The sequence below is a fragment of the Pseudophryne corroboree genome, chromosome 6, assembly GCF_028390025.1.
Source record: "Pseudophryne corroboree isolate aPseCor3 chromosome 6, aPseCor3.hap2, whole genome shotgun sequence".
Classification (NCBI taxonomy): Eukaryota; Metazoa; Chordata; class Amphibia; order Anura; family Myobatrachidae; genus Pseudophryne; species Pseudophryne corroboree.
In genome coordinates, this window is record NC_086449.1 from 260,789,387 (window position 1) to 260,816,655 (window position 27,269).

At 43.1% G+C, this 27,269-nt stretch overlaps 1 protein-coding gene across 1 annotated transcript in view; it reads right to left on the bottom strand.

Annotated features, from left to right (window-relative positions):
* The window catches only part of ADAMTSL3 (ADAMTS like 3), a 788,444-nt gene that overhangs the window by 207,515 nt on the left and 553,660 nt on the right, over positions 1–27,269 (bottom strand). The window contains exon 7 of the mRNA XM_063925941.1: positions 25,889–26,015. Coding sequence (XP_063782011.1) covers positions 25,889–26,015 — 127 coding nt within the window. The remainder of the gene's footprint in view (positions 1–25,888; positions 26,016–27,269) is intronic.

Sequence of the window (27,269 nt, forward strand, 5' to 3'; positions counted from 1 at the left end):
AATTTGCGAATTGCAATCTAGCCAATTATCGAACGACTGTGCATGCGCAGCATTCGCATTGCACACGTGCTAGCAAAAACAGCAACAGAAAATGCGTACACATTGTGATCGCAATGCAGCCACTGTTTGAGTGACAGGAAGCCAACGTTTCAGGGCGGAAACCCAACGTTTTCTGGGTGTGTCTGAGAAAACGCAGGCATGCCCAGGTGTTTTTAAGAAGGGTCTCTGATGTCAGCGATGACAACTTCCAGCCTCTTGTTTAGCAAAAATTGTGGTCAACCTTGCCTGGTGCAGATAGGAAAAATCGTTGCGCAATTTTTACGATAGGCATTATTTCTGGGCGGCAGCTATTTGATCGCAGACACTGCTTTTAAGCAGAAACTGCAATCCTTACTGACTTGGGCCCATAAAGCGCATAGATTCCATTAATCTGCAGTGTGCACTGAAAATAGTTCTTACCAAGGAGCCTAATAAAACACTAGCTTTTCACCGTCCCAAAGTGATGTAATGTAGAGAAGCACCACCATTCTATGCAATGTTCACTTTCATGACAGAGCAGATAGCTGGTAGAACAGACTGAGCCAGTTATTAGAATATTTAGATGAATGGTTTATCTGATGTCCATCTAAAGGACCAATGTGTATCAAAGCCCACTACACTAGTCCTGTACACCCCAAGAAGTGTGGAGCATCAATTCAGTGATCCACCTGAGCTGGAGGTCTGGCCTTTATCTATTTAACATTGCCTACTTTTCTACTCAACTTCCACATATACAGATGTGTCCTCATACATCTTGCTTTAATACGCCTCCCCAGAGGGAGATGTCTGGCATGAGTGAGCTGACAGATCCTGTGCAACTCCGTTAGCATTGGGTGTCTTTTTTTGGAAAATATGTGTCTTATTCACATCGCTATGTGACTAGGATGTACAAGTAGACTCTGCTGATTAGAATGATATGCGGCATGCCTATATTTTCTGTGCGTCTGCGGCTGTAACTGTATACAAAATGTTATAGTACAGTGTTTTCTAGGAAAACATTGTAACGTACCATTTCATATGCAGATACAGCCACTGTCGCATACAGAATATAGGCATGCCGCATATCATTTTAATCAGCATAAGTTGCTTGCGCATCCTATTCACATAATTGTGTGAATAAGACGCATTTTAATGGAAAATGTTGCATGTAAAAATGCTTGGCGCTACCGAGGAAGGGTGTTTAAGGTGCAGGGTGGCTAAATGTGAGTGGACACATCTGTATGGTCATTGCAATTGTTGGGACTATTCTCCTCATCTTGTTCATTTACTATGGTTAGCATTACTAATGAGAGGACTTGCTGTTATTATAGAAATACTTTGTGTGTAACTAATTCTCTGAGTGACTTTCAGCACTACATGTGTGGTATATTCCAAATAAGGGCACGACTTCATACCAAAAGTTTCAAAAAGTGAGAGATTTGGTAAGGTTTTGCAGTTTTTTTTAAAGTGGCAATCATTTACACAGCAAGATCAACCTGGTTTTGCAGTGTAAATGATTGCCACGTTAAAATAAACTGAAAAACCTTACCAAATCTCTCACTTTCTGAAACTCTCACTCTATAACATTTGGCGCCCAGTGTCTTTCCACTACATGTTGTCTTCCTTAAAAGTAATTATAGACAGACACAGACTCAAGACATGGTAAGCCCCTACCTGACCACCCAAACCTGTCCAGATCCTTCTCGAAATGCCAGTTTTGTGCAAATCTCTACCCAATTCATTATACACTCTTCCGATTTTGAGGTCCATGATTCATGGCAGTCCCGTTGAAAGTTATATGTTAGGACCATCAATGAGTGGTTATATGTTAACAGTGGAGTCTTTAAAACAGTACTGCAACTAGTTATATGGATATATGCTGAACCTTTGTTATCATTATTATTATGAACTGATGTCATTGTCTTCAATGTTCTGCTGATGACTATATTTCTTTACTGAGCATCATGCAATTGTTTATGCAAATGATTTGAATCTAATTTATAATACAGTAGCAGGGACGTGCAGTCAGGGGAGGCAGGGGAGGCAATGATGAAAATAATACAAAGAAGATACTTATGACACTTGTTATAAGTACCTGCTTTAGCCTTTGTATTATTTTAGTAATTATTACCTTTGTTAAAGCGCTCCTCTAAGTGTTTGTGAGGCAGCGCTATCAGTGCCTCCCGCTGTCACTGTGTAAGGGCTGGAAGCGGAGGGCAGGGCTAGGGATTTGAAAGGAGAAAACCATTGAAAAAAAATCACTATATGCGGCACCTACTTGAAGTGCCGCTTTGAAGCTGCGATTGGGCAGTGCGTGAGTAGGGGAGGACACTTTCCGGCTACAGGACTCGGCTACAGGAGACAGGCGCATCACGTGTTTGATTCCGGGGCGGGCAGCGCTGACCAAGCTGTGGAGAGCGGGAGAATCAGTGGCCGCGGTGAGGAGAGTTTAGACGGTGAGCGCTGGAGATCGATCTCTCTCTCTCTCTCGTCCTCTTTTGTGGATTACACCAGGAACAGGACCGAGCTTCACTAGATTGTATGTAAGTATAATTTTATTTTCATGTTTTACAGGTGTACCGGCCCTATACAAGTGGACGTGACCGGCGTGGGATGTAGGTAAGTAATCACCCCCTCCTTTTTACAGGTACCCCTATTGGATTCTACTGGACGTGACCGGCGTGGGATTTAGGTAAGTATGTGTGAGTGTGTAAGTGTGTTTTAATAAATTTTTACTATCACGGTGTGTGTGTTGTGTTTTTATTTGGGTATTTTTTGTTGTTGTAGAACTACAGGTACCAGCGAGCCCGTTATTTCCCCGCATGCTGGTACTTGTGGTTATCCAAGCACCAGCAAGCGGGGGAGGATTGCTGGGCCTTGTAGTTCCACAAAAAAAACAATATTCCTTTTTTACACACATGGCTATCAGCCTCGGGCTTCACCACTGGCCCTTGGGTGCCCGGAGGGGGGGACCCCTTGATTTAAGGGGTCACCACTCCTCCAGGGAAACCCGGCCAGGGGTGACTAGTTGGGGGGGTAATGCCAGGGCCGCAGGGACCAATAGAAAAGTGTCCTCCGGCTGTGGCATTATCTCCGTGGCTAGTGGAGCCCGGTGCTGGTTTTAAAAATACAGGGGAACCCTACATCTTTTGTCCGCCGGATTTTTGGAACCAGGACCGGACTAAGAGCCCGGTACTGGTTGTCTAAATACGGGGAACCCCTGTCCAATTTTTTACCAATATTTAAACAACCAGGACCGGCTGAAAAGAGCCCGAGGCTGGTTATACTTAGGAGGGGGGACCTCACACATTTTTTTTAACCCATTCACACCCTTTTCCAAAGATAACCATGCACGGATCGCACTGATCCGTGCATGACTATCGCAACACGCCAGCAAAAAGCAGGTCTCTTTGAAAGCTCCATTTTTTAAAGAATTCTATGCTTTCCTGGCAGTGTTTGGCTAATGTCGGCAGTGATTGGGAATACAAATTCTTAGTAAATTACCGAGTTCTATTAAATAACACTCGTGTTTGACCGATGGTCTATTGATTCGTATTTGTGGGCTCAGTAGCGGGCATTGGCTCGGCGGCGATAGGGGTGATCAGTAGGATTCGGCGGACATTATGGCTGCAGTGCCTCACCAGCCACTGACCTCACCGCACGCCACTGTACAGTAGGGTCTGTTTTTATACAACTTTTATTATATAATTACAGTCACTTTAGCCACTTTAAGTAACCTAAAGTGATTTGCTGGCCTGTTAGACTCTCTTGCAAAATTATCCACCCACACACTCCCACCCCAACTGCAGGCAGGACAGAGGCGACATATACATGGGTCCATGTTTATCTTGGTTTTTAATAGGATTAGCTGAGCCAGGGCAGTCAGACTTAATCCCCTGCTGTAATGACGTAATCCCCTGCTGTATTGTTCTCTGTATTGTATTGCAGCTGAGAATAGATGAAGGATTTATCTAAATAAACCATGGTGTGCCTAGGTGCAGCAAAGAAGCCAAGATAACCGTGGATCTATCTGTAAAATATATATATAGTTTCCCACTAATAACATAGCTGTAAGTATACACAGTAAATTAGTTGAATTGTTTGTGCCATGCTAAACGTTTGTCCCTTTATTTTAGTAACTAGGATCACAAAGAACCAATTAATGTCCAATAGCTACTATTTAAGGACATGCTTTAAAATGTTGCTGTCCAGTAAACCTACCGTTATAAACAATAAAAAAAAAAAGGCTGATTTTAAGAGGCATAATTCTACATGTTCATACATTGGACATTACGTATAGATGCACTGGGAGTCCCAGACAAGCTAATTACAACAATCACTTCATATGTCACATTGAATAAAACACAAACATATTTTGTTTGACAAGGTCTGTGTTTGCAGTATTGAGCTTTCTGGAGCTGTATCAATAGGCAGACTTGTATTTATCAAACGTATCACCTGACACAACCATTCCGAGTGCCTCGGCTGCCTGACTCATTTGTAATGTTTTCAAGCTGATGTAAGATTAAACTCATAGTCACAGATGGGGAACTTTCTAAAGGAAGGCCTTATAAGGAAATGCTGTATACTATGGACATTAAAAGCTTCTGTTTGTTGCAAACCAAGACTATTTTCTCAACAATCTATGTGGCATAGCAGTTTGCAGATGCTGTGGCAGTCTATTCCATTTCTTTATGCAGGAGCAGTGGCAAACCCTGGATTTCTAGAGGGGGGTTTCCAAATGCAATCCACAGTCTCACGCCCTGCGAAATATTGGAGCAAGTGCGGGAGTTTGGGAGAGCAATAGAAGAACCTCGTAATTAATGACCTTGGACATTAATGTACACACTGGTCTTTTTATACACTGGATACTGTATGGAATACAGTATTAATATTTAACACTATAGATGGTCTAGTGTATAGGCTGTATCAAACATATTTAAATAATACAAATAAGATAAGTGGTCGGGAAAAGGCTTAACATACCATAATAAATAAATAAATAAATAAATACACAAACATAGTAGAACCAGTACTGCACTTTCTAAGCACACATTCTCCCACCTCATGGTAAGGCTCCTGTTTCTTCTTCCTGGCAGCTACTCTCTGGGTAAGTGCACTGATTGAGGACTCAAATCCACACACACACAGCAAAGTTGGTAGAAGCAGCTGCTACTACTGGGCATGTTTAGCAGCTCTGTTCTGTCTCCTAAACTGCATGATGTGGCGGCAGCTCTAGTAGTAGTATCATATACCACTACTATTGTTGTCATAATTTGAGCCACTTACCAAGAGGAGGGGGTTTCCGGGCAACCGGAAACCCCTCCTTCGTTTGCCTATGAGGAGGTGTTGTAATATACATGCGTTCATGCGACAGTAATATATCCTGCACACAGTGGCTGTCCTAGCCGAATGGCAAAATGCCGCTCTGTAGTGAAATAAACCTTGTGACCCTGCGTGTAGTTGATAAATGGATAGATTTAAAGAGCTAACTGACCACACATGGAACTCTTTAATATGAAGTGCTCTGCTGTGAAGCACAGAAAAGGCAGGCCCAGTGCAGTGTTTTGCAGAGCATTGCAGATTTTCTCTTGATGAGCGAAATTATAATGAGAAATTTGGATGGAGAGGATATATTCTCAGGAACATTACATGCAAAGTAATTGTCCTTCCACAACAGGACTGAACTGAGAGGAGATCAGGTATTAATTCTCTACTTTTCTTTTTAAACAATTTATTTTTATTGAAGCTTGAGACAGCACATGGCAAGAAAATGATAAATACAATGGGGGTAATTCCAAGTTGGTCGCAGCAGGAAATTTTTTAGCAGTTGGGCAAAACCATGTGCACTGCAGGGGAGGCAGATATAACATGTGCAGAGAGAGTTAGATTTGGGTGGGTTATTTTGTTTCTGTGCAGGGTAAATACTGGCTGCTTTATTTTACACTACAATTTAGATTGCAGATTGAACAAACCCCACCCAAATCTAACTCTCTCTGCACATGTTATATATGCCTCCCCTGCAGTGCACATGGTTTTGCCCAACTGCTAAAAAATTTCCTGCTGTGATCAACTTGGAATTACCCCCAATATCTTTTGAGTTAGTATCGTCTGCATTGAGAACGGGGATGTCAAGTATTTCAACATCTTCCAATGTGTACATCATATTTTGAAAACCTCTATTTTTATTAAGACAAATTACATCCCATACACAATGCACTGTGTAATAAACAGAATAAAATAAATAACCTTAAATAAGCAATGTCCCCCCTCAAAATGCATCTGCTTCTCTTCAGATGTAGAGACACTTTCAGAATGTAGATGTGGCTTCCAGGAGCAGGGAAGTGGTATGTTCCTTGTGTGCACTGGGCAGGCCACTGACACATAGGGGTATATTCAACTGATGTCGGATCCTTTCCGACGGAAAGGATCCAAGATCTCAGTATTCAATGAGACAGGATTTGGCCGTTCCCGACAATGCCAATCCGACTTTTTTTAGTGCAAAATATGTTTATTGAAAAAATTTGTAGCAGTAACAAAGCCAATCTGACTTTTTTTAAAGTCAGATTGACATTGGGGTTAATTCAGAGTTGATCGCAGCAGCAAATTTGTTAGCAGTTGGGCAAAACCATGTGCACTGCAGGGGAGAGGGAAGATATAACATTTGCAGAGAGAGTTAGATTTGGGTGGGTTATTTTGTTTCTGTGCAGGGTAGATACTAGCTGCTTTATTCTTACACTGCAATTTAGATTTCAGTTTGAAACCCCCCCCCCCAAATCTAACTCTCTCTGCCCACGTTATATCTGAAACCCCCCCGACCCCCCCCCCCTTGCAGTGCACATGGTTTTGCCCAACTGCTAACAAATTTACTGCTGCGATAAACTCTGAATTGGGCCCATTGTCGGAAACGGGGTTAAAACCTGTTGGATTTGGCCGCGGAATCCGACAAAACACGTGGATACGCGGCTATCCCACCGATCCACATGTTTTCCAACAAGTTGGAATTGCCGACTTGTCGGAAAAAAGGCAGGGGGATTGAATACAGGTAGGTCGAAACAGTTTCCGACCTAAAATAAAGTCAGAAACTGCCTTCTTTCCGACAAGACGGCAGTTTCCGACTACAATTGAATACCCCCATACTGGGACAAAACCAAGGAGTTTGGCAATTGCGTGTACTTCAGAAACAATCGACAATGCTGGTGTACAGTGAATTTATAGGTTGCATTATTATCAACATTACTTCTGAAAACAAAAGGACATCATACAAAGCACAAAATACAAATGTCAGCTATACGCAGTGCAAAACCAGCTTTGGGCCCACCATGAACCTCAGTGGGTTTACAGAGCAAAATAGCTTAATTGAAGTAGGAATTTCTTGTTTGTATAGGCAAACCTTCAGTTGGACAGGTTTTGAACCTGTATGTCGCATTTCAGCAATGAGATCTTCTTTCTGCAAAATAAATGTTCCTTATCACCGCATATCACTTTACTTCCTGGTTCAGACGCAGTCACAGTTGTGCATTTCAATAACGTTGCAATGGGCATTGTGATCACTCCAGCTCACTGACCTTCCCTTTAGGGAACAGGTAGCTTTACGCCATCTGGATATGCTATTAACTACCACAGAGAAGTTTTGAAAAATTAAGCTTTTGTATGTAAAAATTCCACTTTTCAGTGCTTATTATATACCCGCACACAACTATGGGCACAGCTCCTGAAAGAGCTTGCAATCGGAAAGCAGGAGATATGTGAGAATTAGCTTGATGAGTATAACCCTGGGAGGTGTGTGCCATCCCACAATCGTGGGATTTCTCTTTTAAGTTGATCACAAACCGTGGTTTCCACTCCGCGCTCGTGGGGGTAACAGAAGTGTGGCTATAGAGCGGAGTGACCAGGGAGATCCTCCTTGGTGCTGTGACCCCGCCAGAGTGGAAGCGGCTGTAGCGGACGGCGCAGTGTAAGTTGTCCGGCGGCACCGAGCGGAGAATCCCTTACGCCACTCAGCAGCGCGGAGAGTGACGGAATAGGAGCAGAAGGCACAGGATAAGCGGACGCTGAGGTCCCGGTAGCAGAGACGCAAGTAAGGCCAGTAAGGGCTCTGGGGGCATCAGGTGGCATCTAACACTCAAAGAGCCCCGCACTGCACGCCATAGTCCCAGGAATAACAGAAACTGAGTAGCCCATTACCTTATTAAGGAACACTGACTTCATTATATGCATCATGTGTGATCCTGCCTGATTAAGAGAGACACCCTTTAACTGTATAGAAGTGCAGGAAGCGCAGAAGCTGTGTTATAACTACACCTTAGAACTCTAGGGTGAACACTAGTTGGGGTGCCCCAGTCATAGTGTGATTCTGTCTACAAAGAATAAGTCCATTAGACTGTTCATGCTTTATGCCCACGTGGGTTACAGTAAGAAAGTGTTTGGCCAGAGACTGTGAAAAGTTATATCTATATCTGGCTAAGGATTACTATTGAAGACACTCTTTCTGATACTTATTGTTGGAAACGCCTAGACTGTGAAAAGACTTACATGTAAGTAACAGTCCAACACAGGTCTCCAAGTTAATCCCCACTCCTTTTGGATCATCTACCGGCCATAACTGGACCAGGGACATTGAATGGGTCCCATCTAAATGGGATTATACCTTGTTCATCAAATCAAAATAACAAACCCTGTGCACAGGTTACAGGACAGAACTGGGACATTGATGTGCAGTAGTTATACTCGGGTACCCGACAGAAGTTTAAATTAATATACCAAAGAGCAAAGTGTATGTATATCTGATTATAAAGTGAACTCAGTAATTAGAAAGAGTTATATGGTTTACTGGTGAATAATCAACCAGTCTAGTTGCTACCGTCACATTGGTGCAGGTACAGGGCGACTTGTCCTTTTTGCCTCTACGTAAAAGATATGCAATATTCGTTCATTTGGTGCAAGGCCTGACAGCATCTAACGGTAACAAGGGCACTGGAAAAAGTTGTAGTTATAATGGCCGACTACTCTGTTTACAGTAGCTAGTTCCCACGTAGAATTACTATGCTGAGGTATGGTTATAATTCCCTTACAGAACTAAGAAAGTGTTCTGAAGCTCATGGAACGTGAGGAGAATTGCACATATATTGATTATCGTTTTGAATAAACTTGAAATCTTTCAAACTGTTGTACCTTATCACTGGTAAAGAGAGAATACTAGCCCATCTCACTACCTCTCTGTGAAGAAAGAAAGAAGAGCGTGTATCAAGATATCACCGGTAAGAGTACTAACGTTACCACAACTTAACGGGGTGTTACAGGTGCCTACTTGTTCCAAGGAAACCCTCCTCCCATAAGCCTTAGCAAACATTTGCCCACCCCTCTGCAAACACTACTCTGTAAACCAATTCAGCTACTGTAGGCACATGGCAGAGCCAAAGCTGATTTTCCACTGTGCGGCACACATTCTGCGCATTGTAATAACCCACCTATGGAGAATATATGGTAAGGAATAAACTGCCAATCATACAAATTATTAGACTGCACATTCAGAAATGTCCTAATATTACAGTAATTTGAATGTGTGCATCTGTTGATTAACACAATGGAATTCTTCTTAAAGGTACACAAGTTGTATTTGCCTGATACAGATATTTAAGTGAAAATCCCTATACAAATCCATAAATGCAGTGTTACTACTCCAGATTTATTCATTTTTTCCCTCTCACCTTACAGCAAGAGGATGTATATGGGTTGTCCGCTGTATTGTCACTTACAACAATCATCTTACACTGATAAGGATATCCTGTGAATGCTACAATATCACACTGTCTACAGAAGACCTGCCCATTTCCTCCCATGCCATTATTATAGAAGGGAGATCCCTTCTGATGAGGGTTACCAGCATTTAGATGTCAATGTGATAAGATGTTCTACAATTGGAAGCCCTTTTATTGTCTACTTGTAATGTTTACTGTGAAAGGATACCTAAAAATATAGTTCCAGTGCAGTATAACTAATTACAGCAGCAACACGTCCTCAGCTTTAGGATTTCTCTCATTGTTTTACAGTTTATTTTAAGATTACTTACAATGTTCTACAAGCAGGATATTACTGTTTCTTATCAATATCTTGATACAACATGCAATTTGAATAATACTACAGTATGTTTTGGGATCAGTTCCGTGATGGATCATGACAATTGTTGAGGCATTGTGTGACACAGCGAAATGATGACATTTCATTGAAGCAGTATGGCCACGTGTCTCCTACCTCTCTCTCAGCTCCCCAAAAATGTATGTCCCTAACATCCCTTCCTAAATTTACATTTGAATCAAACCAGCAAACCAGATGTTACAAAAAACTCATACTCTATCTAAACACACAAACTACAAAAATCAAACCAGAATTTGACCCAAGTTAAATTATCAGATGTCTTATTCTATATGAAAGGTCAAATTCACTGTATCACTTGCTATTGTATATGTAAATAGGGTGGTCTTCAGTATGCCGACTGACGGGATCCCGGCGCACAGTATACCGGCGCCGGGATCCCGACAGCCGGCATACCGAAACTTATTCTCCCTCGTGGGGGTCCACGCCCCCCCTGGAGGGAGAATAAAATAGTGTGGCGCGCGTCACCATGCCCGTAGTGTGGCAAGCGCAGCGAGCCTGCAAGGGGCTCATTTGCGCTCGCCACACTGTCGGCAAGCCGGCGGTCGGGCACCCGGCGCCGGTATGCTGGTCGCCGGGAGCCCGACCGCCGGCATATCGTAGTGAACCCATGTAAATATAATCTGCACATTTGTTTGTATGGATGACTTCATGGTAGCTTTTGTTTCCACTGAGCTGTGCACTTGCCAGGCAACACCAGGACCCATTGGTGCTTACCATATATACATCACTTGCTACTGTACATTTTCCTTCGGAATGCTGACTCTCTTCGCTTCCTTCCTTATGCTGGTTTCTTCTCACAGTGGGTGTGCCGTTTGTTGGTATAGAGGCAGGTGTGCAGCTCTACCAGCAACTCACACTTGTGGCCATGTCAAGAGGCGCCAAATTCAGGGGGTTACAACCTGCATATTGGATGCAGCAAAGTCCAAACCTCTTTATGAGGGTCCCTTGTGGACACCACTAGTGTGTTAGACCTCACTCCTCTGTTATTGGCTGCGCAAATCCCAGCTGGTAGCACAGATCCACATTTCCGTCCTCGAATTGTTACAAAAACCTCTGACCACACCGATGGGTTCTGCTTGTGATCTCTCTACTAAGGACCTGCTGCATCATTTAGTCAAGTGGATAAATAGGAGGCCAATCACGATCAATGAATGCAGTGCTTGCGGTCCCTGATGGAAAGCATGGATGCTATGCACCTGCTACCAGCAGATCTGATCCTAGATCCTGTTGCCATTGTTCCTGCTGCTGATGCTACAGGTATTTCTTCACAAGCCACAGTTCCAAATGGAGATCCTAATACAGAGGGTTTCTGAATAAGCATTCAAATCAATTCAGGCTTCAGACATCTAAGTTACCCTTAGAGAATGCTAAGGTGGTGTACCAGTAGGGGTTAATGACAGTGGGTACCTGACTGTTGCCCAGTGGTTCTCAAACGTTGAATCATGGCGCCACATTTTGATCATCTGTGTAAGTCTGTGTGTGTCTTTGTATTGCTCTGAAACAGTTGAAAGCCTTGGAAAGAAAATATTACAGGCAGAAAATTGTATAAACTAACTTTTGTAACAGAAGTCATTATTGAATATATATTGAGGAAGTTGATGAAAATGCTGATATGTGCAGAAAGTACAGGAGTTTGGGCATCAACAACAGGTATATGGCCTTGGTGTTTTGCTGGCACAACTAAATAAGAGAGTTAATGTATTATTCTTTGTTTAGATCCATAACTGGGGAGCTGCTGTCTTCTGCAGTTAAATAGAGTAGAGAACTAATATATTAATTATTTGTTTGTATTCATAACTGAGGAGCCACTACCACATAAGGGTATATAAAAGTAGCTACAATAATACACCATAGCCTCTCCTGGAATCCATGCTGACAGTGTCCATTCTCCACAATTTTTTCATCTGGGTGTCTAACCGACACCCAAAATCACTGCTGATGTATATCTATGAACTGACCATCACTGAGTATTAAATATTTTTCTTATTATCATGCTTATTACTTTGCCCTGTGTGTTTACTTTAATAACATGTCAGAACTGTCTGTTTTACTATGTTTCCCTGGCAATATGTTTGCCCGCCACCAGGAGTAGCCAGGGCTCCTACTATGTGAGTTGCAGTACTGGTCCTTACCAGAGGTGCTGCTCTTTGGACTGTTCTGCACTCAGATGTTGGGAAAATAAGAATTTACTTACCGATAATTCTATTTCTCGGAGTCCGTAGTGGATGCTGGGGTTCCTGAAAGGACCATGGGGAATAGCGGCTCCGCAGGAGACAGGGCACAAAAAAGTAAAGCTTTACTAGGTCAGGTGGTGTGCACTGGCTCCTCCCCCTATGACCCTCCTCCAGACTCCAGTTAGGTACTGTGCCCGGACGAGCATACACAATAAGGGAGGCATTTTGAATCCCGGGTAAGACTCATACCAGCCACACCAATCACACCGTACAACTTGTGATCTAAACCCAGTTAACAGTATGACAACAGAAAGGGCCTCTTAAAGATGGCTCCTTAACAATAACCCGAATTAGTTAACAATAACTATGTACAAGTATTGCAGATAATCCGCACTTGGGATGGGCGCCCAGCATCCACTACGGACTCCGAGAAATAGAATTATCGGTAAGTAAATTCTTATTTTCTCTATCGTCCTAAGTGGATGCTGGGGTTCCTGAAAGGACCATGGGGATTATACCAAAGCTCCCAAACGGGCGGGAGAGTGCGGATGACTCTGCAGCACCGAATGAGAGAACTCCAGGTCCTCCTTTGCCAGGGTATCAAAATTGTAAAATTTTACAAACGTGTTCTCCCCCGACCACGTAGCTGCTCGGCAGAGTTGTAATGCCGAGACCCCTCGGGCAGCCGCCCAAGATGAGCCCACCTTCCTTGTGGAGTGGGCTTTTACAGTTTTAGGCTGTGGCAGGCCTGCCACAGAATGTGCAAGTTGAATTGTGTTACAAATCCAACGAGCAATCGACTGCTTAGAAGCAGGTGCGCCCAACTTGTTGGGTGCATACAATATAAACAGCGAGTCAGATTTTCTGACTCCAGCCGTCCTTGCAATGTATATTTTTAAGGCTCTGACAACGTCCAACAACTTGGAGTCCTCCAAGTCGCTAGTGGCCGCAGGCACCACAATAGGTTGGTTCAGATGAAATGCTGATACCACTTTAGGGAGAAAATGCGGACGAGTCCGCAGTTCTGCCCTATCCGAATGGAAGATTAGATAAGGACTTTTATAAGATAAAGCCGCCAATTCAGATACTCTCCTGGCAGAGGCCAGGGCTAGTAACATAGTCACTTTCAATGTGAGATATTTCAAATCCACCTTTTTCAATGGTTCAAACCAATGGGATTTGAGGAAATCTAAAACTACATTTAGATCCCACGGTGCCACCGGAGGCACCACAGGAGGCTGTATATGCAGTACTCCCTTGACAAAAGTCTGGACCTCAGGGACAGAGGCCAATTCTTTTTGGAAGAATATTGACAGGGCCGAAATTTGAACCTTAATGGATCCCAATTTGAGACCCATAGATAATCCTGATTGCAGGAAATGTAGGAAACGACCCAGTTGGAATTCCTCCGTCGGAACCCTCCGATCCTCGCACCACGCTACATATTTTCGCCAAATGCGGTGATAATGTTTCACGGTGACTTCCTTCCGTGCCTTAATCAAGGTAGGAATGACTTCTTCTGGAATGCCTTTCCCTTTTAGGATCTGGCGTTCAACCGCCATGCCGTCAAACGCAGCCGCGGTAAGTCTTGAAAAAGACAGGGACCCTGCTGTAGCAGGTCCCTTCTCAGAGGTAGAGGCCACGGTTCGTCCGTGAGCATCTCTTGAAGTTCCGGATACCAAGTCCTTCTCGGCCAATCCGGAACCACTAGTATTGTTCTTACTCTTCTTTGCCGTATGATCTTCAATACCTTTGGTATGAGCGGCAGAGGAGGAAACACATACACTGACTGGTACACCCAAGGAGTTACCAGTGCGTCCACAGCTATTGCCTGTGGATCTCTTGACCTGGCGCAATATTTGTCCAGTTTCTTGTTGAGGCGAGACGCCATCATGTCTACAATTGGTCTTTCCCAACGGTCTATTAACATGTTGAAGACTTCTGGATGTAGACCCCACTCTCCCGGATGAAGATCGTGTCTGCTGAGGAAGTCTGCTTCCCAGTTGTCCACGCCCGGGATGAACACTGCTGACAGTGCTATCACGTGATTCTCCGCCCAGCGAAGAATCTTGGCAGCTTCTGCCATTGCACTCCTGCTTCTTGTGCCGCCCTGCCTGTTTACATGGGCGACCGCCGTGATGTTGTCCGACTGAATCAACACCGGCTTTCCTTGCAGGAGAAGTTCCGCCTGGCTTAGAGCATTGTAGATTGCTCTTAGTTCCAGAATGTTTATGTGAAGAGACTTTTCCAGACTCGTCCATACTCCCTGGAAGTTTCTTCCTTGTGTGACTGCTCCCCAGCCTCTCAGGCTGGCGTCCGTGGTCACCAGGATCCAATCCTGAATGCCGAATCTGCGGCCTTCTAATAGGTGAGCCTTCTGCAACCACCACAGAAGTGACACCCTTGTCTTTGGTGACAGGGTTATTCGCAGGTGCATCTGCAGATGCGACCCTGACCATTTGTCCAACAGATCCCTTTGGAATATTCTTGCATGGAATCTGCCGAATGGAATTGCTTCGTAAGAAGCCACCATTTTTCCCAGGACTCTTGTGCATTGATGTACTGACACTTTTCCTGGTTTTAGGAGGTTCCTGACCAGATCGGATAACTCCTTGGCTTTTTCCTCTGGAAGGAAAACCTTTTTCTGAACCGTGTCCAGAATCATTCCTAGGAACAGCAGACGAGTTGTCGGGATTAAATGGGATTTTGGAATATTCAGAATCCACCCGTGTTGTCTTAGCACCTCTTGAGATAGTGCTAAAGCTGTCTCCAGCTGTTCTCTGGACCTTGCCCTTATTAGGAGATCGTCCAAGTATGGGATAACTAATACGCCTTTTCTTCGAAGAAGAATCATCATCTCGGCCATTACCTTGGTAAAGACCCGAGGCGCCGTGAACAATCCGAACGGCAGCGTCTGAAACTGATAGTGACAGTTTTGAACAATGAACCTGAGGTACCCCTGGTGTGCGGGGTAAATCGGAACGTGTAGATACGCATCCTTGATGTCCAAGGATACCATAAAGTCCCCTTCTTCCAGGTTCGCTATCACTGCTCTGAGTGACTCCATCTTGAACTTGAACTTTTTTATGTAGAGGTTCAAGGGCTTCAGATTTAGAATAGGCCTTACCGAGCCATCCGGCTTCGGTACCACAAATAGAGTGGAATAATACCCCTTTCCTTGTTGTAATAGGGGTACTTTGACTATCACCTGCTGAGCGTACAGCTTGTGAATGGCTTCCAACACCCTCTCCCTTTCGGAAGAGACGGTTGGTAAGGCAGACTTCAGGAAACGATGAGGAGGATCCGTCTCTAATTCCAACCTGTACCCCTGAGATATTATCTGCAGGATCCAGGGGTCTACCTGCGAGTGAGCCCACTGCGCGCTGTAATTTTTGAGACGGCCCCCCACTGTCCCCGAGTCCGCTTGAGAGGCCCCAGCGTCATGCTGAGGTTTTTGCAGGAGCCGGGGAGGGCTTCTGTTCCTGGGAAGGAGCTGCCTGTTGGTGTCTCTTCCCTCTTCCTCTGCCTCGTGGCAGGTACGACAAGCCCTTTGCTCTCTTATTTTTGTAGGAGCGAAAAGGCTGCGGTTGAAAGGTCGGTGCCTTTCTCTGTTGGGGAGTGACTTGAGGTAAAAAAGTGGATTTCCCGGCAGTAGCCGTGGCCACCAAGTCTGATAGACCAACTCCAAATAACTCCTCCCCTTTATACGGCAAAACCTCCATGTGACGTTTTGAATCCGCATCGCCTGTCCACTGTCGTGTCCATAAGGCTCTTCTGGCTGAAATGGACATAGCACTCACCCGAGATGCCAGTGTGCAAATATCCCTCTGTGCATCACGCATATAGATAAATGCATCCTTTATTTGTTCTAACGACAGTAAAACATTGTCCCTATCTAGGGTATCAATATTTTCAATCAGGGATTCTGACCAAACTACTCCAGCACTGCACATCCAGGCAGTTGCTATAGCTGGTCGTAGTATAACACCTGCATGTGTGTATATATTCTTTTGAATAACTTCCATCTTTCTATCTGATGGATCCTTAAGTGCGGCCGTCTCAGGAGAGGGTAACGCCACTTGTTTGGATAAGCGTGTGAGCGCCTTGTCCACCTTAGGGGGTGTTTCCCAGCGCGCCCTAACCTCTGGCGGGAAAGGGTATAATGCCAATAACTTTTTTGAAATTATCAACTTTTTATCAGGAGCAACCCACGCTTCATCACACACGTCATTTAATTCTTCTGATTCAGGAAAAAACTGTTTGTAGTTTTTTCACACCATACATAATACCCTGTTTTACGGTATCTGTAGTATCAGCTAAATGTAACGTCTCCTTCATTGCCAAAATCATATAACGTGTGGCCCTACTGGAAAATACGTTTGAATTTCTACCGTCGTCACTGGAATCAGTGCCCGTGTCTGGGTCTGTGTCGACCGACTGAGGCAAAGGGCGTTTTACAGCCCCTGACGGTGTTTGAGGCGCCTGGACAGGCATTAATTGATTGTCCGGCCGCCTCATGTCCTCAACTGACTGTTTAAGGGAAGATAAACCATCACGTAATTCCACAAATAAAGGCATCCATTCTGGTGTCGACCCCCTGGGGGGTGACATCTGCATATTTGGCAATTGCTCCGCCTCCACACCAATATCGTCCTCATACATGTCGACACCACGTACCGACACACACCGCAAACTCACAGGGAATGCTCTAATGAAGACAGGACCCACTAGCCCTTTTGGGGAGACAGAGGGAGAGTCTGCCAGCACACACCACAAAGCGCTATATATACAAGGGATATCCTTATATTAAGTGCTCCCTTATAGCTGCTTTAATATATATATATATAGCCATTAATGTGCCCCCCCTCTCTGTTTTACCCTGTTTCTGTAGTGCAGTGCAGGGGAGAGACCTGGGAGCCGTTCTGACCAGCGGAGCTGTGACAGAAAATGGCGCCGTGTGCTGAGGAGATAGGCCCCGCCCCTTTTTCGGCGGGTTCTTCTCCCGCTATTTTTCCAGTCAGGCAGGGGTTAAATATCTCCATATAGCCCCTATGGGCTATATGTGAGGTATTTTTAGCCTTGTATAAGGTTTATATTTGCCTCTCAGAGCGCCCCCCCCCAGCGCTCTGCACCCTCAGTGACTGCCCAGTGAAGTGTGCTGAGAGGAAAATGGCGCACAGCTGCAGTGCTGTGCGCTACCTTATGAAGACTGAGGAGTCTTCAGCCGCCGGTTTCCGGACCTCTTCACGCTTCAGCATCTGCAAGGGGGTCGGCGGCGCGGCTCCGGGACCGGACTCCACGGCTGGGCCTGTGTTCGATCCCTCTGGAGCTAATGGTGTCCAGTAGCCAAGCAGCAAATCCACTCTGCATGCAGGTGAGTTTACTACTTTCCCCCTAAGTCCCACGTTGCAGTGATCCTGTTGCCAGCAGGACTCACTGTAAAGAAAAAAAACCTAAACTAAACTTTCTCTAAGCAGCTCTTTAGGAGAGCCACCTAGATTGCACCCTTCTCGTTCGGGCACAAAATCTAACTGGAGTCTGGAGGAGGGTCATAGGGGGAGGAGCCAGTGCACACCACCTGACCTAGTAAAGCTTTACTTTTTTGTGCCCTGTCTCCTGCGGAGCCGCTATTCCCCATGGTCCTTTCAGGAACCCCAGCATCCACTTAGGACGATAGAGAAATGGATGATTTAATAATAACAAGCATGGACTTTGTCTGGCAGCTGCCTACTCAGTCTGTCTGATCCCAGCACTCAGGGCTGGGTCATTGATGTTGATATTTTCTGGATTCCTGCTCCTGTTAATGTTACCTGTTCATACAGTATATTCTGGATCTGCCCAGCCAAGGAACTTCTGTTTGGACTTCTGTTTTATGTTTGCTTTGCCAAGATTCCTGATTACCAGCACCTGTGTATGTTCTTGTGAGCTTCTGTGGCTGCCAAGCTATAGGAACTCTGCCATTAATCAGGTGAACATTCTGCTATTTGTTTCTGGACCCTATTTACTTCTGTCATTACTTTGCCAATTTCATCAGCCTTGACAAGTTCATCAACTATATCTGCATTGCTTAAGTACCTGCATCCCCAGTATTCATGCAGTTTCCAGTAACCTGTGTTTTCTAAGTTTGTCTGCATATAAAGTTTACCTCCACCTGGTTTTGATTGCGCAGGAAATTTTAGGCTTGGATGTTCCAGATGTGCCTGAGTTTTGGCTTTTGAATCAAACTACCATGCCTTTATCTGTGTATAAAAAAAATCACTCTTGAAATATCTTAACAGTGCAGCTAAGACAGTAATTCCCACGCAATGGCAATCTACCTCTAGCCTTACTGACTGGTGTCACAGTATAGAATTGTATAGGTCAATGGACAATATTATTTTTTCTGCTGATAAATTATGGAACTACAGTATTTGACTTTGTGGCTTAGCTGTTAGGAATTCTGCAAATCTGATAGGCTAATATCTCTTAACAGTGCCTCACAGACCATGTACCTCCTTATGTGATCCTTATGTGATCCTTATGTGATCTAATACCGGTCTTTCCTATTCATTTGGGTCCCGGTGGAAAATCTCCAAACCCCCCCCCCCCCCAACCCAAATTCTTTTGTTTTATCTCTATTTTCTTTCTCTTTCCTCTCTTACCTTTTTATTCTTTCCTTTCTCTTTTGAGTATTATGATTCTTTTTGTATGATGCCATGTTCATACCTGCATAGTGGCTTAATACTTGTATCCACACATCTTCTGACTATTGCCCAATGACATTGTTGTCATAACATAACGTTTTTGACCTTTTACAAGTCTGTTTTTAGAGACTACAGTACAACTACCTTATATTTTGTTCTTGCTTTCGTATATTGGATTATCACGGTATTCTGTTATTTTTTATGTTTGTGGCTCAATAAAAATAACATGCAAAAAAACACAAATTTGACCTGCACCCTCCTGCCAAAACCTCATACTGTATTCACTGCTACAATTCTGTGACTTGTGGTTTAACCAGTACCCAGGGGGTTCATGCCACATGTGTTATTTTCACTGATATTTCTATACAAATGTCTGAGTGAGAACAAGTGACTTATACTATTTCCCTAGTTACTGGCCAGGCCCTGGCATATGCTTCTCCATTGTAGTAACATTATGGCCCACCTCTCTTGCTTGACTGTAATGCCTTCTTTGATGCTTTCAAGAAACTGCTCGATGAAACCAGAGAACACAGTCTGTGAGACATTATTCTATTCAGTTCAGAACATATACCTCAGAGATTCAGTAGAGTAATGAGGCCTTAATGGCAACCTTTTGGCAAGATCTGACTGATCCCATAAAGGATGAGTTGACTTCCCATGAGTCACCAGCCATAGCTGGGTGTAAAATCTCTGAGGCTGTGGAGTAATTACACAAATCCACATTGCAGGCCTCAAATCATGACAGTGCTTTTGACTCATGAAAGGGTGTGGCCTCTGGATGCCATGGAGCTTTGTGGCCTCTGTATGCCATGGAGCTTGTGTGGCCTCTGTACGCCATGGAGCTTGTGTGGCCTCTGAATGCTGTGGAGCTTGTGTGGCCACTGGATGCCGTGGAGCTTGTGAAATTGACATGATGAAAACATGAGATGGTATGTTATTCCGGGATACAGCAAACGACCATTCTGATAGTTAGTGAAAGAAATGCCAATGGCATAATACTTGTCCACACATATATACGTACATCCACTCCAACTATTTATATTGCACATATTCTGTTTTGCTAACTGATCACGTTTTAAAAGAAAGAGGGGAGCTTTCTCTATAATGACAACTCACTGCAATCGAGAAGCCGAAAGAGTCCATATAGAGAAATTAGTGTCAATATATTTTCTTTATTAGTAACTTTTTGATCTTGTCACAGATAAGTAACTAAATACATAATAATAATAATAATAATAATTATTATTATTATTATTATTATTATTATTATTACTATTGTGTATTATGATTATTATTGTTGTTATTATTATTATAATTATTATTATATTAATAATAATAATAATAATGATAATAATAATAATAAGCCCCCAAAAATGGTGTGCCTATAGGATTCTTCTTTGTAAATACAATGCTATTCAAGCCTCCGTATCATTAATTCCTAGTAAAATTGTAATGAATTGTGCATTAAGAAAATAAACAAAAATAGCTTATTTGTTTAGTGGATTAAGAGGTCCATTTATCAATGAGTTTTAGCTATGATAAATGGTACTCCAGCCAATCAGCTCCTGTCATGTGCTTGAAAAATGACAGGAACTGATTGGCTGGAGCACCATTTATTATACGCAACAATTTTTAAATAGGTAAAAGTAGTTGGATAAATGGGCCCCTAACTACTTTATTTTAGGAAAACTCTTGGTACTGCATGTGATTGTGCTTAATTCTGGTCTCCCCATTCTCTGTGCTTTGTGACTTCAACACTAATGCTGGGTGAACATTAGACGATGTGTACCCAGCACGACATTACGGGCGACAGGACACCGCAGGCATCGGCAAATGCATATACACTTGCTGATACCGGCAGTGGCGCAGCAACGGCAGGAGGGAGCGGGGCTACAGCATGGCCTCGCTAGCGACATTCCCAGGTTGGGCTACATGTACAGACAAGGGGGAAGGGGGGCTGTCACTAGTAACCTGCAGGAGTGCATATTGCTACTGATGTAGTGGGTACAGTCTGGATAATTTTAAGAATTTGACGTAACGAATGGCAAATTCGTTTAAAATGTCGTCTAGTGTGTACCCGGCTATAGATGTTTAAGGATGAAGAAAGAATGAATTTATAAGGTGGATAATCTGATACTCAATAAAGACATGAATTGAGCAATGTGCTGCACAACATCCGCCATGGCACATCACTGACTCTCTGATAAACCACATTTCTTACTTCTCACAGTACACCATGGTGCTAATGTATAACTAACTACTGCATATACAACAACCATTTATTCATTGGAACAACTAGAGAACACAGCATAACTCATTTCAAAGTGAATGTCTCCATTTCCCAATAGATGGATCATAGTTCTAGGCTAACATGAGATAAAATTTCAAAACTGCTCTGCGGAATGTTCACCTCATTCCACATTTGGCACATGTTGTCTGCGGAATCTAAGTGTTCCCAATCCTACCAAAACCACACCACAGCAGAATTAACTGACCGCTGTCCTCCCAGCTGTATTCATAGACTATAAATTCAGCAAAATGCAAATTTACATGTACAGTGCAGAAATGCATTCTGCAGAATGGCAGAACAGAAGCGGAAATGAAGATTGTATCGCCAGGACTTTATAGCTCTCCAGAACAGCTTGTCATGCCACAGAGCTCTAGCCAGGCAAAACTGCTCAACCACAGATCTAGTATATTCAAAGTGACTAAAAGATTAAGGGGGACATTTACTAAGCAGTGATAAGAGCAGAGAAGTGAGCCAGTGAAGAAGCTGCCCATGGCAACCAATCAGCACTGAAGTAACATTTATAATTTGCTACTATAACATTTTACAGAGCTGCTGATTGGTTGATGGGGCCACTTCTCCACAGGCTCACTTCTCTGCTCTTATCACTGCTTAGTAAATGTCCCCCTAAATGTCCAGATAAAAGTACAAATAATGTTTCAGTCCTGCTATATACTAGATATAAGACTTCACAGTCATAGCATATACCTGAATGTAATCCCTGGACCATATTATACGTATAATGGGCACAAAACATTTTTTTTATTATATATAAGACATGCAACCTATGGAATACGTTACGTATTGAGCAAGTCAATACTTGACCATAATATATACTAGTTGTGATGCATTGAGTTTTATTTTATGTCGGTACTCTGTACATATGCCAGTGGGTGTGGTGTCATATCATGAGGGGAGTGGTCATGCATCATAGGGGCGTGTCTGCATGATACAACCTTTCTGGTCATTCTGGTGGCATGCCCAGCTCTCCGGGAGCTGCTGGATTGCTCCTGGTCAGTCATGGCCCTCTTGCTGACGAGTGCTGTGGCAGCTAATGGCACCAGCGGTAAGATGGTAGCATGTACAGTTTACCGGCAACTAGTTTTTTAATGGTACATCCTACCAGCCCATACCACCTTACTTGCAAAACTGTATAATAGGCATGTAAAACATTTTTGGCTTGACCATTTTATATATTGTGCACATAACTGATGGAATATATGTTATAATGGGAACAGAACTGCTGTGCCGAGTTATATACTGGACAAGGATGGTCTAGGGCAGGGCATGGTGTATAATGGTAACTCCTGGGACATGTCATACAACAATGTCATCCCCTCATTGTGCAACACTTTATATATAAAAGATAATAATATAACGGACACTGAATTCTGATAGCTTCATCAGACTCTATGAGATTGTTTAGGCTGCATAAACTGGTAAGATACAGTGTGTGTATATATATATATATATATATATATATATATATATACATACATACACACACCAAATAATTGGATCGCACACACTTCAATGACAATTATTTGCGGGTGCTTGGTAGAAAACGCCAAGTCCCGGAGTGGGGTGAGAGGTGGCTGTCATTGTAGGTGTGGTGAAATGCTGTGGATTGAATACAATGTGTTTTAGGTAGCCCAGAGATGGTGCCAAAAGGGACAGCACAGGTGTTATGGTATGTCTTTATGTGTGTATGTATTCAGTGTTTGACTATGATGAGATAGATCAATGGCGTTTCCCTGGAAGAAGGTTCTATGTGCACCGAACCAGCTGTAGGAATTGCCACCCGCTGTGCCATTTGCCATGATGCATATAACACGCTAAGTATCTTCATTCTTATGGAATTCCTGTCACGGTCATTGTGAAGCACCATGCACTTTATGGATATTAAAAAGATGTGAAGTATTGATGCTACTCGAGTGGTGTGCTGGTATACATATGTGGATTGCTACATATTGTGGAGATATATATATATATATAAATATATATATATATCTATATCTATATATCAATAGCGATAATCCTGCACTCTCATCAATAAAAAGTTCATCAAATAGTGGGTGCTCCCAATGGACCGAATCGGCCCACACACATACAGTAGAGGACTCCAAAAGATTTGGAAGGTGCACTCGCACTCATAAAGGAATAGCAGATACTTCTTCTTAAAATCACCGCAGCTTTTATTGTCGACGTTTCGGTCTGATGACAGGCCTTTTTCAAGACAGGTGATGTATTATCCTCATCATTTCATCATCATAGACAACAAATACATAATCTGCAAATACACAGTAATACACAATCACAAGCAATATGCCTCACCGGCCCCTATGGGCACCCGACAGTGACAATAATGGACCCGTCACCAAAAAACACCCATTAGAAATGTGCCTAAAGGATATAACCATCCTAATCAGATTACCTGGGATACATAGAAGAATCCACACCGGGTATCTCCTATGTCAGGACACTCAGACATAATCAAATACTAAAAATCATGCAGAGCTACTTCCATCTGTCAAATAGATACATAAACAGGTTTATCATAGATCTTTATACTCTCCACCAAAAATACCTCACATCCAAGGTGATGTCAGTGTATAGTCTCATACCTTATCGGAGTAGCCAGAGAGCTAATGCAGCAATGATGCAGGAGGCATAGGCTTAAAAAGATCCAACCTACCAACACCAGAAAGAAACAATATCCTCACTGAATACTAATAGACATATCATCACAGAACCAATAGTGTGAAATTAAATCAGTAGTATAGAGTAAGACATCAGTACTCACATCAGCCCAGGGACACCACAGGCATTGCTGCATGCTGTCCCTACAAATAAATGGGCTATTTAAACCGTACTGGCCGGAAGTGACGTTCAACCCGGAAATCCCCCTTACAAACCTAGTAAACTTATAAAAAGACACTTCCCGCTGTTCAATCATGCCCTAAAGCATGCTGTGAGCAAGGCGCTTCACCTGCGGACCCAGCCGCTTAGCCGCTCGAACCTCCGCGCTGGCTTCATCCAGACGCCGTCATTCGAGTTACAACCCGCCGGAAACGCGTCATCATGCGTTCCAACGGTACTTCCGTGCGGTTCAGCAACCGGAAGTGTACATTCGAGTGTCCTAGCCGCAAATTTTGGATAGTTTATTACAACCATTGGTTCGTTCTATCCCTAGTTATATTAGGGATATGGGAGATTTTCTCCAACATGTGATAGACATCGAGGTGACCAGGGGAACTCTTCTGGCCACTCTCGATGTATGTTCACTATACACTGTTATACCCCATCAGGCAGGACTGGAAGTGCTTAGGACAGCATTTGAACGTACACCCTGTGCTGAGTACCCCACAGAGTTCCTGCTTGAGCTGACCGAGTTGGTACTCACGCAGAATCACTTTGTATATAAGAAGGATTTCTATATGCAAATAGCCGGTACAGCAATGGGGTCTAATCTGGCACCTGCATATGCTAATTTATTTATGGCATGGTACGAGAGTACACATATATTCCCCAAATATGGGCATCTAATCATTTTCTTTCGTAGATTCATCCGGCCAGTGCGGTTTAAATAGCCCATTTGTTTGTAGGGACAGCATGCAGCAATGCCTGTGGTGTCCCTGGGCTGATGTGAGTACTGATGTCTTACTCTATACTACTGATTTAATTTCACACTATTGGTTCTGTGATGATATGTCTATTAGTATTCAGTGAGGATATTGTTTCTTTCTGGTGTTGGTAGGTTGGATCTTTTTAAGCCTATGCCTCCTGCATCATTGCTGCATTAGCTCTCTGGCTACTCCGATAAGGTATGAGACTATACACTGACATCACCTTGGATGTGAGGTATTTTTGGTGGAGAGTTTAAAGATCTATGATAAACCTGTTTATGTATCTATTTGACAGATGGAAGTAGCTCTGCATGATTTTTAGTATTTGATTATGTCTGAGTGTCCTGACATAGGAGATACCCGGTGTGGATTCTTCTATGTATCCCAGGTAATCTGATTAGGATGGTTATATCCTTTAGGCACATTTCTAATGGGTGTTTTTTGGTGACGGGTCCATTATTGTCACTGTCGGGTGCCCATAGGGGCCGGTGAGGCATATTGCTTGTGATTGTGTATTACTGTGTATTTGCAGATTATGTATTTGTTGTCTATGATGATGAAATGATGAGGATGATGCATCACCTGTCTTGAAAAAGGCCTGTCATCAGACCGAAACGTCGACAATAAAAGCTGCGGTGATTTTAAGAAGAAGTATCTGCTATTCCTTTATGAGTGCGAGTGCACCTTCCAAATCTTTTGGAGTCCTCTACTGTATATCTATATATCTATATCTTTATCAATATATATATATATATATAATAGTAAGCTTTCCAACGTGCTTTATTTGTACCTATTAACAGCACAGAAGTACAAAGAGGAGAGAGTCTTCCCATTACAGATTGGAGTTTTAATTACTAAGCTAGTACAAGTAATCATCTACACAGATTTTTTTAAATGACATCTTTCTTGAGTATAAGGTTAGAGGAATAAAGTGGCACCTACTTTTTTCAGGGGACATATGGGTTTTGGATTGTCCCCTCACCAGCCTGCACGTAGAGCCATCTCCGGCACACACTCCACAATTGTCTTCTTTGGCGTTGCTCCCAAGCTGCCGATCACAGCCCACAGCCTGCCAACATTAACAGCACAGTCAGAAGGAGGGCAGACCCATAGTACACATGCTCAGGTTTCTGGAATTGTATTTATTATGTTATGCTTTTCACTTTATGAGCTGGCCTAACTCTGTCTGAGCATATATTGTTGCTGGGCTGATGTTAGACACATCCTGTGGCACCGTATCGTTTTTGCTACGTTAATAAGGTAGATTGGTTATCAGTTGTTTCACTGCAAGCCCTAAGGGAAACTGAAATGTATAGTATTACTATAGTGTCTGACAGATATTTCTGACTCATTGTGAAATTTAATGGAGATATCTACCATTAGGGATTAAACCACTGGCCCTCCCCCCACACAGGAGATCTATGTATATTGTGCAACGTGCACTCTGCGGGTCACGTCTAACGTCTTTATGATTCCCAACATTTTATGACTGTTATGATTGTTTTCCACTGAATTATTTTGTCATTTAAAGGGCTACTAAACATAAGATAGAAGTGGATTCAATAGTAAATATCATCATGTTGTACTTACAAATGCATAAGTATATGTTCCTTACAGAACTCAAGACAATTAACATTGTTTCCACCATTGCCATGCAGCTGAGAGTAAGCTATTTTTCTATGTTATTATCTGCTTTGAATTAATAAAAGTTGTTTGCAGTGTTGTTCAATAGGTTTATAGAGAACGCGTCATCCCACCATGACACCCACAAACTCAGATAGTTTCAGCTGTGATCAACTCCTGGCACTTTCACATTTACATTCATCTATGCTACGAATAGGAATTGTACAAAAGGCAACTTGTATTTTATGTTTAGTGATTCTTTAAGAAATGCTCAATCAATAAAATGACCCATTGGTGGCTCCCAGCTGGTGCGTACTGTCCAGCCATGGTGGAACTTAAAGGACCATAATGTCCTGCTAACTAATGATGCAGAGGATGACACTTGTAAGCTGTAGACTCCACTGGCCTGATCTGCCCTCTAATACAGAGATGATGGGAACATACCAGCAGTAACTAGAAAAGAGATCCTGGCTGTGCTTTATTTGGCTAACAACACATGGGAAGCTGTTTGTGGGGTGTGGACAGGTTGTCAGTATACAGTGAGCACTAGTGTGCTGGACCAGTACTACTTGTAGAAATAATAATAATAAGTATAATGCAGAAATAAAATCTCTCTTGTTCCAGTAAGAGGTCTATTGTTCATTTCCCTGCCCAATTTCAAACACATTAACAGTATGGTGATATTGCTTTAGGAGTGGCT